A 13854-nucleotide genomic window follows, 5' to 3' on the forward strand; every position below is an offset into this window, starting at 1 on the left:
CAAATTTGCAAAACTCAAACCTGTTGTTTGCAATTAATACTTTGGCTATGTTTATCCAAAACTTCTCTACTTTCTGGTTGAGAACCACTGAAAAATTTGATTCTGTGACATGCAGGGAGCTGCAGCATTCTGTGATTTATGACAGCTCTGCTGTATTTTGGGACTTGTGTATCTTCGGGGGTATAGCTAAATTTTGGACTAAATAATTCTGAAAACATACTTGTGTTTTGACTTTGTGAAAAATGATAATTAGAAGATTTTCAGTCACAAACTGAATCAGCCTTTTCATTTACCTTTCTTATAACATTTTTACTTGAAGGGCAGAAGAGGAAACCTACTGAGGTTGATATTCAGGTAACAAACTCACCGAAATATGAGTTAATGGCTATAGTAAAGGGCAAAAAAGTAGTAACACTCTTTCTTAATTAGAATCATAAACTTCTACCCTGATGGCCAGTATGCATTTTGTCCTCTCTCTCTCTCTTCCTCTTCCTCCCACTCTCACTCTGGTGGGAATGCATTGATGGTAAAAATGGTAGATGCACAAGAATGATTATAATTTCTCTGATCAATAGTTACATTCTTTTCACAAAAAGAAAAGGAGTACTTGTGGCGCCTTAGAGACTAACGAATTTATTTGAGATAAGCTTTCGTGAGTTACAGCTCACTTCATCCAATGAAGTGAGCTGTAGCTCATGAAAGCTTATGCTCAAATAAATTGGTTAGTGTCTAAGGTGCCACAAGTCCTCCTTTTCTTTTTGCGAATACAGACTAACACGGCTGCTACTCTGAAACCATTTTTTTCAGTCTTCATTCATTCATATTAAAGGGTATTTTTTGCCTGAGTAAGGACTGAGGAAATACTACAGGGTTAAGCTCATTGTGAATAGTGAAGTGATTCTGGAGAGCAGGAATATATTTATTATTCTTCCTCTGTTGCTCAACAGCTAATACCAATATATGTGTGTTACCGATTATGAAAGCACACCATTGTCAGTGCCTGTTAAGGATATGTCTAATGAGTGTTTTAACGGCATAGTTATATTTGTGAAAGCTTTAAAAAGAAAAGCCCAGTCTTATTGACACTCCTACATGTTTATTGCAATCTAATAAACATAAAAGCACATCATTTGTATTTGCCATGGATTTGTGTTTTTACTTTCAACATTTATTCAGTGGAATAACAAAGGACAATAGTCAAATGAACATTCTTTTTAGGCAGAATGTAATGCATATTCATTGTGCACTTGGTAAATGAATTCTTCATAAGAACTAAGTACATTAACAAGATGTGGAGAAAATCAACAGACTACATTCTTAAAACATAACTGCATTAAATTGACAAGGATTTTTGAGTGGTGAAAACAAATGGCTAACATTAAATACTATAGATCATTTGAATTGAGGTCATTTTTATGCCACAATGTGGAGCAATTTTTTTTGGTCAAATTAAATAATGTTAGTAAATAGATAATGCGATTCCATTGACTTGGAAGAAGTCAGTGAGTCAGTCAGTTGAAAAGTAACGTAATATTTTATTGGGTGCCCTTTACATCTTCATTTATTTCACAAATGTATCTTTCAAGGACAATTACCTTTTTCTTCTTTACTTATGAGGTGTGACTATTCTAAGAGCTTTTCTTGGTGGTATCGGTTCCTTCGTGTCTTTCTTGTTCAACATGCAACTGATTTTGACAAATATTCTTTTATATCTTATTGGTCTAAAATCACTTTTTTTTCAGATGAAGTGAATGTATGTGACCTTGAAAGAGACTAGATAAAACATTGTCACAAGACAGAAAGTAGACTTCATTGGGGCAACTGTCACACAGCTGCAATAGTGCATCCGATGAAGTGGGCTGTAGCTCACGAACGCTTATGCTCAAATAAATTTGTTAGTCTCTAAGGTGCCACAAGCCCTCCTTTTCTTTTTGCACCTATTATAATAAGTCATTGAGACTATAAATGGAAAACAAAATAACTGAAAAAAACATAAAAACATGAATCTCCCTACTGTCACTGTGTTCTGCATCTGGTGTAGAAAAAGAGCATTTCTTTTGATGTCAATGGAATTACATTAGGTGAGAAGAGAACAAGGGCAGACTAACTACATCATAATTAATGAGTTTTCTTTCCTAATATCAACTTTATTCATTTTCCAGAATAAAATGAACTAATATTAATTTAAATGAATATAAAACCAGATTGCTCTTAATAGTGTCTTAAAGCTGTTGTCCACCTTGGGGTAGCTTGAAAGTCTTGTCCCTCACTCAGTAAGATGTAATGGGCTTGATGCTCCTCTCACACTGGTATACAGCAGGAGCAATTACATTGAACTTAATAGAATTACACTGGTGTCAGAATACTATGAGATCAGAATTAGGGCCAAAACTTCCAGGTCACAAGGCTGCAGTGCTACCTTTTTGCAAGCATCAGAGTATACTTTAAGTAACAGAAGTGTTTAGAGGCTATTCCCCCTCTGAGCCACTCACTCTGGGGAGTCTAGTGTCAGCAGTGGTGCGAGTCTGGAGAAGTCCTGGCACTTCGGAGAACAAGGAGTCCCATTTTAACGGGGTCCTGAGTTGGTATGTAGTGGGATGGAGAGGGGAAGGCTTCCTTCACACTTCATCTGTGCACGATGAAGCAAACTAAAACCCGTGTTGGCTAAACATACGATTACAAGTTATCTTTCATTTCTTTTTATTGCTAGGGTCTGAGGTGGCTGATTTTGATGGGAAAAGTTGCCTGCTCTACAGATTCAATGAAAAATCCATGAGTGCCCTGAAAGATGTGATTTCGCTGAAGTTTAAAACAATGCAAAGGGATGGGATTCTACTGCACAGAGGAGGACAGAATGGAGATCACATCACATTGCAATTAGTAAAAGGAAAACTTTCTTTATTCATTAATTTAGGTAATGGCTATCAGGTGTACAGTCTTGCAGCACCCATTCGATGTTGTGTCACAAGTTCCTGTTTATTAAGCTTATTTTAACCTATTGCATTCCATAAACTAGTAGCCTGTTTAAATATCCATATTGTTTTAGGAAATTAATCTCACAGTTGGTTCTTTTTCTCATCTCAAGGTGATGCTAAAATTCATTCTGCTAATGGCCAAATTAATATTACCCTGGGCAGCCTTTTGGATGATCAGCACTGGCATTCAGTCCTCATTGAACACTTTAACAATCAAGTAAACTTTACGGTGGATAAACACAGTCATCATTTTCATGCAAAGGGGGAATTCAATTATTTGGACCTTGATTATGAGGTGTGAAAATTACCTTTCATTTATTACATTTATTACTTTTGTTATGTAAATGCAATTAAATAAGTGAAGGGAACAGAACTGTTTAGGGATTTTGTAGTAATTCAAACTTTCGGTGAAGTTTATATTTGGAAGGAATGGATCAGAGAAATGTCTTCTTACCATACTTCTGCAAAACCTTACAGGCCACTGCTGTGTCTCTAGCACCCAGACACCCAGTTCTCAATGGGATTCAAACCCCAAATAAATCTGTTTTACTCTGTATAAAGTTTATACCGGGTAAACTCATAAATTGTTCACACTCTATAACACTGATAGAGAGATATGCACAGCTGTTTGCTCCCCCAGGAATTAATTACTTGCTCTGGGTTAATTAATAAACAAAAAGTGATTTTATTAAATATAAAAAATAGGATTTAAGTGGTTCCAAGTAATAACAGACAGAACAAAGTAAACTACCAAGCAAAATAAAACAAAAGCATGCAAGTCTAAGCCTAATATAGTAGGAAACTAAATGTGGGTAAATCTCACCCTCAGAGATGTTCCAGTGAGCTTCTTTCACAAACTAGACTCCTTCCTAGTCTGAGTCTAGCAATCACTCAAACCCCTGTAGTTACCGTCCTTTGTTCCAGTTTCTTTCAGGAATCTCTTTGGGGTGGAGAGGCTATCTTTTGAGCCAAAAGAAGACAAAATGGAGGGGTTTTCAGGGCCTTTTATATTCTCTCTCTTGTGGGTGGAAACCCCTTTGTTCTCCTGTGCAAAATCACAGCAACAAAATGGAGTCTGTAGCCATCTGGGTAAATCACATGTCTATGGATGATTCAGCATTTTGCAGGCCAATGCCATTGTTTACATGTTAGTTTGAACGTTCCCAGGAAAGCTCAGACGTGGATTGGCATCTCCCAAAGTCTATTGTCATTTAAGTGTTTCTTGATTGGGCACTTACTGAGAATAGTCCTTTCTCGAGAAGCTAACCAAATGCTTCACTTAGGCTATTTAGAATCAAACTAATATATAGCCAATATTCATAACTTCAAATACAAAAATGATACACATATACAGACAGCATAATCATAACCAGCAAACTACAACCTTTCCATAGACGCCCACTTGGCCTCCTCTGTAGAAGAACTGGTGCAACAATAGGATCCTGGTCGCAACAATGATCTATACGGTCACAGTTTGTGTCAATAATGGCACAACTGTGTCAACAGATCATCTTTATGCTTCTATATTCATTATTATTTTTATGGTGGTTTCTAGTAACATCCAAAATCCTGTACAAACATATGAGGAGGTATGGTCCCCCATCCCAAAGATCACACTACAAGGTGTGGTCAAAGAAAATCCACCTGACAAGGTCCATCTCTGAAATGTTTAGTTTTAAAGTTCCATTTACGACAAATCGAGAAATTGTACAATGAACAAGCATCTGAGTCTCACATCTTCCACACATCTTTCTCATTTCTGCAAATTACAGGTTTCTGTAAAGGAGTGTGTATAATGTACTGCAGAGATTTCCAAACTCTGGTCTCTGGAGCAGTTGCTGATGGTTTGTGGAGTGCTGGCTGGTCATATAATGCTGACTCCCCTCCTATTTTCAGTTGAAAGAAACAAAACAGATGAATGGGAGATAAAGGGCTTTGATCCTGTTAAGTGCTCAACACTCTTGCCTAAATCCAGCAAGCTGCTTAAGCACATACTTAAATTTAAGCGCTGAGTATCCTATTACTTCAACTGGACCATTCAGATGCTTAAAGCTAAGCCTATGCATGCTGAAGTTCGTTGAATCAAAGCCAGAGTGGTCAGCACCATGTAGGATCTAGCCCAAAATGAAGAGTTGTAGCAGACAGTGTGATTAAATCTTTCCTCAAAGGATAAAATACTTTTTTTCATGAAGATGGCTAAAAATGCATAAACATGTTTCTAATATTACTTTTCCATGTAAATGATTGATGTAGTTGTTACAAGGATGTTATAAAAGATCAAAAATGGAAGGATAAACTGGTCCAAGAAATAATCTCTGTATTAAAATATAATTCACACGATGAAAAAGTTTGAGAACTCCTGCTGTATGCTATATATGCCATTTACTTCGAACATTTAAAGGTTTTTTGAGTTATGAAAGTAAGATACATTTTCTTGGCCTGGGTTTTTTTTTTGTTTTTTTTTTACCTAAAACTCCTGAAGAGCCTCTTCAGGAAAATACAGGTTCTAAGGTTAAATTATTTTTTAATGCATATATATTTTTATATGGTCTACATTTTGTAAAGCTATATTTTAAGCTAATAGATTTGATGACAGCAAAGAGCTAAAAAAATAGATTGATTCACAATTGGTCAATTTCTGTCTGCGGCTGCTATACTGTTGTTAAAATTTATCATCAGCTTTGCAAGCAGATTTTCAGAAAATTACTTAATAGTATTATTGATTTCTCTTCTCTTTCTAAGCTCAGCTTTGGAGGGATCCCAGTGCCTGGAAAATCAGGGACCTTACCACTCAAGAACTTTCATGGGTGTTTTGAAAACCTTTATTACAATGGAGTAAACATTATTGATCTGGCAAAGAGACATAAACCTCAGATCTACATTATGGTAAGCGATTCCTACTGGAAAAAAAAGTCACAGTCAAGTGTCCTATAATAATAACCCAAAGCTTCGCAACCTTTGATACATAGAACATCAAGTCACAGTCTACATCAAGAAATGTGGGCTACAATATGGCTGCTTCCATGTGAATTTTAGTAGCTTGAGGGTTTCTATCCTCAGTTCTTTTTTCCTAGAGGCAGACAGAATTTGGGTACTTGTGCTCTGGGAGTGCTGAGGCCAGACAGTGCTGCTTCTATCACATAGAATTGTAGAGAGGCTTATCTGAGTACAGCAGTGTTGCGGCCATGTCCTCACCAGCTGTGCCTCCTAGCAAATGCCAGAAGGTGCTTTAAAAAAAAAAAAAAGGCAAATAGCAAATGCACTATTCCTCACCAGCACGCAGGAGCATTTTGTCCCACACAGGCTACTTCTGCAGCACTTAGGCATTTGCGTGCTTTTCCTCATCTTATACTGCCTTGTATATGAAGAGATATAATTTAGCCTGGTATGTTTTAATCGATTTGCCATGGTGCAACCAAGAGCTGTGACTGAACAAACCCAACCAGTTAGGGGTTTGGTTTCAATAACTTATCTGACCTATCCAAGCCTCTAGCATCCAGAAATTTGGACTGCAAAACTCACTACTGCACGCTTCCTTGCAAGGGTTGCTATAATTACGGCTGCTTCTCAGGGCAATATCACACAAGCATTATTTTTTTTAAGGTTTTTGGAATTTCCACTTCCAATGTTAGAAGCAAAGAATTGAAAAAGAAAATAACTATAATAAATAAATGACATTTCCAACCTCAAAATGTTTTTCTTTGAGTTGGGGGCCAAAATATGGCTAAACAATCAGGCCAGTTCATCTATCTCTCCCATAAATTGGAATATTTGAGCCCTTCCCTGCTTTAATTTGTTTTACTTGTTGCATGAACCTGTTCTGAAAACATTCCAGAAATTCAATAAAAATGATAAAAAAAAAGAAATAAGTAGGTAATATCCTTTCTGATCATCTCTTCATGGGAACTTGTTTAGTAAGAAGTAGTTACAGAATAATTGAACAAGAGATCAGAAATTGCATCAGCTTAATCTCAAATAATATAAACTGCTGTATTACTCTGGTTGAAAAATATTTAGGAAGTGTCTTCGGGTTGTAAAACTGCCAGAAAATCTGTGCTACCACAGAATTCCTGTTAAATAGGCAGTGTGCTAGTTTGATATGGTATTAGGCAGCTGTCCAAATGATGTGAAAGGAGACTCTGCAGATGGTAAAGCTTTTAGCTTTTAACAAGTTTTATTAGTCTGATGATTGCTTTTTCACTGTGGGGCAACTGAGTTTACTATTCATCTTTCTGTGGTTGCATTCATAAACAGAGAGCTTCCTCCCGCAACCCCACTGACAATAAAAAACAGAACAGAGAAACGTATGGTATGTCTACACAGCAAAAAAAAATCCACAGTTGGCCCATCCCAGCTGACTTGGGCTGTGGCTGTGGGGCTGTTTCATTGCTGTGTAGACTTCCAACTCAGGCTGGAGCCCAAGCTCTGGGACCCTCTCACCTTGCAGGGTCCAGATATCTACACAGCAATGAAACATGCAGCAGCCCAAGCCCTCTGAGCCCAAGTCGGCTTGCACAGACCAGCTATGGGCATCTAGTTGCTGTCTAGACATAATGTATTGTTGTCAAAGCCAGAAGCAAGTGTGTGTTCCAGTTTCACTCTGGATTCTTCATAAGAAAACATATTTTACTGATTTGGGGATGTATATTTTCTTAAAGAGATGTTACAGCCCTCCACTGGTAGAGCATAGTTTTACTGCACAGATGTTGGCATAAATAGTCTTCTTCTCTTCTGGTCACCTGTGGTGGGGGGATGGGTCAGTGTGGGGACGCTGGTATGGAGCTGTCTCCATTAGCAGGTAACTCTTTGGCTCTCTAGTCACCTTCTCCAACAAGCCAGACAAAGAGCCCCACTGCTTAATGTGCAATGAAGTCATCTGCTTTACTAAAATTGTGCTTCTTATTTGGGTGAATTACAATTACATCTGCATTTCCCCACCCGCCAGAGTGAGTTCAGTGCAGAAACCAAATCAGATTGAATTGGAAAGATTGTTTTTCAGTCCAATAAACTGACTTTCTCAAGAACTAAATATGGAACACTATACAGCACTAACCAGCCCCTCTGCAACACCTCTTCGTCCCTGTAAGCATTTAATCTCCTTTAAACCTCATAGCAGGCTCTTGCTACCACTGGAATTTTATCTGGCATCTGGAAGTCCTACTAAGCTCTTGAAGCTCCTAGATGCTGAGTCCAAAATAAAACAGAAACAAAGTACTTCTGTGTACTCCCTGGGATTTCATTCTGTCATGTGTATAACCCAGCATCTTACCTTATTTGCTACAGGTCTCTATCTACCCTATGATTGCCTAGGAGGGAATTGGCTTCTATGCTCTGATGAAAACCTAGTGAATGTTTCTTTTGATGTCTGATATTCTTATTTATTCATAGTCCTACCTGAATTTTGGACTAAAACATCCAAAATGAATATGAACATTAGCCTTTGTTCATTGTCATGATGAACCATAGGTGGTGTGGTGTCCACACATAACTTCATGCAACTACATGTGGAATGAACTGTTTTTCTCAGAACATTCCCTAATGCTGCATTTATTTTATTTATTTTCAGGGCAACATATCCTTCTCTTGTTCAGAGCCACAGATGGTTCCTGTCACTTTTCTGAGCTCCAGTAGCTATCTAGCATTGCCTGGCACATCAGGACAAGATGAAGTGTCCATCAGTTTTCAGTTTCGCACTTGGAACAAGGAGGGACTTCTGTTGTCCAGTAAACTACACCAGACTTCAGGTGGTCTCCTCCTTTATCTGAGTGATGGGAAAGTTAAAATGAGCATCTATAAACCAGGAAAAGCACAGAGTGACATCACTGCAGGTAACAGAAAATGGATTTCTATGCAGAAATGTGTCATGTCAGCTAATATATTTGGATCAATGATCCATTCCAAGGGTCCGGTCCGGAAACTCTTGTTCATGTGAGTAATCCTTGTTCATGTGAATATTATACCTGAAGATTTCCAAAGCAGTCTTTTTTTTCCCTTTTGTGACATACATTCAAATGTGTACATTTCAAACTACTGACAAATATCCCAGGAAACAAACTACTTGCATGCCTATGCATTGCAGAATAGGCTTTAAAGCTGCAAGTACATATATGAGTCCCTTAATTGTAGAATTTGAGCATCTTATCTTATTTTCCATCTGGGAAAGTGAAATCAGTTACTGTCCTATTAGACTATTAAGAAGCTAATATTTGGCAATGTTCTCACTGGAGATTATGTGATTCCTTTTTATACAAAAATATTTGTATTACAGTAATGCCTAGAGGCCCCACTTAAAGTTGTTAGGTACTGGGTGGACACGTAGTAGGAGTCAGTTCCTGCCCAGAGGAGCTTACAGTTTAAATAGATAAGACAGACAAAGGAGAGGGCAATCAGTGAAACAGAGATTTTCCCAAAGACCCCCCACTAGGTCAGCAACAGAGTTGAGCATGGAACCGAGGTCTCCTGAATTTTAGCTCTGGGCCCTGTCCACGAGAACACTCCATTTCTCTCTGTCTGTGATGTGATCCCTCTTCTCCATTATCTATGCCAGATGATACAGAATGCTAATTCCTGGGGGTCGGGGAGAGGAAATATTAAATATAACTCTACAGCTCATTCTCTCCACATGTCTATAATGATGAAAATAGGATTTTTTAAACAAATGATTATTTTAATTCAGGAAAAGATTGCATGCTAGTAATGGTAATAAGCATAGTTGAAATTTGCATAAAGATGGCAATCCAGCTCTTATTGAAAATAAATGGGGGGTTAGCTATTGATTTCAGTGGGAGCAGGATCAGTCCCGTGTGTGTTTTAAACTAAAATAAATGATGTACAGAGATCACCATTTTAATTACTAACATGTTTCCCCAGGCTCACCATCAGAAAATGTTAATTCCACAGTAAAAATGGCAATGATGTGTAGTTTACTGTGATATATTAGACTTCTTCAGAAGCTGTTTCAATCACAGCTCAATTATATGATATATGTTAATGAAATGGCTTCAATGCAATGTCACTTTAACAGGTCTGCTAAAGGTAGTATGACTTTTAACTAGACTACTGACATGTATGTATGACAAATTAGTAAACTATAAAGTGGCAATAAAAATACATAACATATTCCCAATTGATTGAAAATCCTCACAATAAATCTTGAAATGCTATATTAAAAATTGATTTATCTTTATTATGTGATGAATACAACAAGCCCTCCATATGGTCTGAGATATGGAATAACATTTGTCTATGCAAATGCAGAAAACGAATGCATTTCTTAAACAAACAAATAAACAAACCCACAACTCCTGTTCTCTCCTAAAGCAGGAAGTTATCTAACAAAACCATACAGTGAACTTCTTCTTGAGCTTTTGAAGTGTTTGTTGTTGCTACAGTCACTGAAGCAAATCAAGTCTGCATTTGGAGATTGAGTAATTAAATTATGGATGGTTGGACAGGTTTGTTCCCCTACAGGCAAAGACTTATGACCTGGCTTTCACACATACAAAATTTGATAATTAAATCAGAGCATATTAGTTTGAGCACAGTTCTCAGAATTCATTACCATGAGTTTTTAAAAGATTTCTTGAGCCTTATAAAAAGGAGAATGGTGTATTAAATTCATGAGTGATTAAGTTATAATAAGCAAAATCCTTCTGTTACAGATGGGTTGTTTAATATCTTTTTTCCTTTGTAGCCCCTTTTACAAGTTGGTCATCAAATGTTCAGAAAGCAATAGAACACAGTTTAAAGAAAAAAGGAAGAAATGAAACAAAGTTAATTTGTGTTCAATGATGAGTCCAAATTGAGTTACAATGTGGATGAATATCTGAGATATTACTACCCAGTTTATTAATGTGCACTGCCTTTTTAAAAATGTAATTTTTAATTAAATGATTTTTAAAACCATTACATTCAGATGCTGTACTTCAGGTTAATCTACAAATTATTATCTTCTAGACCTGCTCAAAGCCTTTCATTACTTACTATAAGCCATGCACGCTGCCGTGTGTGTGTATGTGTGTGTGTGTATGTGTGTGTAGAGAGTTATCTTCCTTCTGTCATGGGTGACCTCACACAGAACTCTGGGTGATATTTTGTAGGAAGTGTAATTGTAGATACTCAGATACTACCATGTTGGTGGCCTACCTAACTATCTATACGGATATATGGATTTTTTAAAAGGGCTTCGTTCCCTACACTGGTGTGATAAGTAGTGTGATTAAAATAATCATTTTCCTCCTGCTGTGTGTGTGTGGGGGGGAGTGTTGTCTTTTTGTTTGTTTGTTTTTTGTGAAATGTTTCGTGTCAAAACTCCACAGATATATTTTAGCAAAAAAAAATCATACAATTTCCACCAGAAAAATCTACACTGGTGGCCCTTTGGCCTCTGCTGCAGACATTCAGCACCACACTACCCCTCCTACACAAATACATTAATTCGGTTCGTTAGTCAGGTTAGTTCCATATCTGCAATGGAGGACTTTCTCTAGACTGTTTCATTCTACCTCTCCCACTGGCATTCTGTAGCATCCAGGTCTAACCAAGATACTTTATGGAGGTCCTTACTCCAGGGTGTGCCAAATGGGTGTCCAACTCCAATAGCAGCTTTCTGAATGGTATTCTGTCCAAAGAGGAGATGAGCTATATCTCCAAACAACTTTGGGTATCTCTATGCATGCCCAATAAATTACAGTAAACAAGCCAAACATGAGTAGATGGTGTTGCGAAAGTTCTATTACCCATTTCCCATTAACCAAATTAGTTCCTCTACTTTAGTCATTCATGCAGGCTGCCTCTTTGTGACAGAACATTCTGTAATCTGCACATTGTTCAAACACTTGTGATTTTCATTTATAATATTTTGAAAATGGAATCCTATTAGAGCAGAAAGTTTATTGAGGCTGCATGCCACACCAAGGATTAGAGGCTGATGTAGTTTGTTAGACTGTAAATCTGTTTCAGTCAGAACGAAGACATGGAACTCAAAACCAGCCCAGCATGGCACAAGGCAGTGGCAAAAGGAAAACTCAACATGTTGTTGGGGTATATGACATGTTGAGGAACTTGAGCTACCTCGAGGGGTTGTGTCTGTTATGTTTTCTTCGTTTGTGATACCTTATGCCTACAAGGCCTTATGCAGTTCTTTGATGAATGGAAAAATGGCTTATATGCAGACATTATTTTGTTTTCAAAATTTGTGTTTGGTCATTATAAAAATGTGGTGTGATGAACACAAGTTTTGTAGAATATGTGCTGTTTATGTTCTGTTCTGTCACTTAAAGGGCAGCCCTACAATGGGTAATGTAAGGGAACTTATTAAATTCCTGGGAAATGGGAAACATTCTTTCTTAGATTTAACTTTATGTCCTTTGACATCTTCATTTGAATGATCCAATGTTTTGGCATACTTCGCTCTTCTTTGATAGAAATGCTCTGCATTATTTGTTCAGTTGTTTTCAGGAGCAATTTAACAGACTTACGTTTAGAACTGTTTTATCTAGTTGTGGTTTTTGGGTGTTTTTTTTATTTGAAGTTTATAAAACACATTGATACATGTGATTGGTTCTATCTGTCCAATAGTACTAAGAATATCATGGAAGAGATGGAAAATAACATCTGATAGGTATAAATCAGTGGTGGGTAGCACGTCCCTGTGGCCTGCCACTTCCCACAACTCCCATTGGCCGGGAATGGCAAACTGCGGCCACTGGGAGCTGTGGGGGGCCATGCCTGCAGATGGTCAATGTTCGCAAAGTGTCTCGCAGCCCGCAGTCAGCTTACCCTGATAGGCCACAGGTTGCCCACCACTGGTCTAAATACGTCAATATAAATCCAACCCCATGATGTTGCATAACAACTGTCTGCATAAGAGTAATATTTTTCTAGTGCCTCATCCAGTCCAGTTTCAAATATTAAAGTTGCCAGTAGCCCAGGCACTCCTGCCCTCCCTTTATTCTGGGACAACCCTATACTAAGTCAACCCCCTGAAGGCTGCTGTAAATTACACTAGCTACCAATGGCCGCAAGGGTTGTTTTTTGTTTGTTTGTTTGTTTGATTTTTTGTCAGCTGGAAATCATTAGGGTGTAGGGAAGCTCAAGCCATGCCTTCTACTCTGGCAACAGAAGAACAGTGGTTGCTGTGACAGTTCTGTATTACCAAAGGATCCCACTATAGTGGGATGATCTTTCTATGGTTGGGTACAATTATTTTAGTGCTGCTTTGTATCTATCATGGTGGCAACACAAGGGAGAATCTGGGCTAAGGCTTCTAATATTTCCCTTGAGAAAAATAGCACATTCTGTAAATATCATTAGTAGGAAGTTTTCCTGAAGAAGATGATTCAGAAATCAGTTTATCCTGCAAGATAATGTTATTTATGCTTGTGACCAGGCACTGAGGCCTACTGCTGGAGCCTTGTGATTCTTACCACGCCCAGTCCCAGAAAGGAGCTGTGGAGGTGAGTCCTCCAAGTGGCCTCAAGAGGCTGCACGGGAAGCAGCCAATTAAAGAGAAGCTGCAAGGGACAGCCAATCAGGGCCCAGCAGGCTCACATAAACGGAGTTGCAGGGCCAGAGTCAGTCAGTTGCTGTTGGGAGCTTAAGGGCTGAGGCTGGTGTTCCCAGCTAGCTGAGGACCACTGGCAGGGACTGGGGAAGCAAGAAGGAGTTATTGGCTCGCTGCTGGGCGTGAGCACAAGATGTCAGCCCTACAGTAAGGGTGAAGCACTTGTGAAGGTGCTGGGGCCACAGGGAAGTGGCTCAGGGATCTGTAGCAGCATAGTGAAGAGGTAAAGGGGACACAGCAACACATGGATGCCCTTCATAGGGTCCATTGCCTGGGATCTGGAGTAGTAGGTGGGCCTGGATCCCACCCACCAGC

At 38.4% G+C, this 13854-nt stretch overlaps 1 protein-coding gene across 3 annotated transcripts in view; it reads left to right on the forward strand.

The window, feature by feature from the left end:
* Positions 1-13854, forward strand: part of CNTNAP4 (contactin associated protein family member 4) — a 311799-nt gene that overhangs the window by 205062 nt on the left and 92883 nt on the right. For all 3 annotated transcript variants that reach the window (XM_075128638.1, XM_048850192.2, XM_075128637.1), the window contains 4 exons: positions 2711-2914; positions 3086-3270; positions 5718-5861; positions 8542-8803. In XM_075128638.1, coding sequence (XP_074984739.1) covers positions 2711-2914; positions 3086-3270; positions 5718-5861; positions 8542-8803 — 795 coding nt within the window. The remainder of the gene's footprint in view (positions 1-2710; positions 2915-3085; positions 3271-5717; positions 5862-8541; positions 8804-13854) is intronic.

The sequence above is a fragment of the Caretta caretta genome, chromosome 5 (genome assembly GCF_965140235.1).
Source record: "Caretta caretta isolate rCarCar2 chromosome 5, rCarCar1.hap1, whole genome shotgun sequence".
In the NCBI taxonomy this organism is placed as follows: Eukaryota; Metazoa; Chordata; order Testudines; family Cheloniidae; genus Caretta; species Caretta caretta.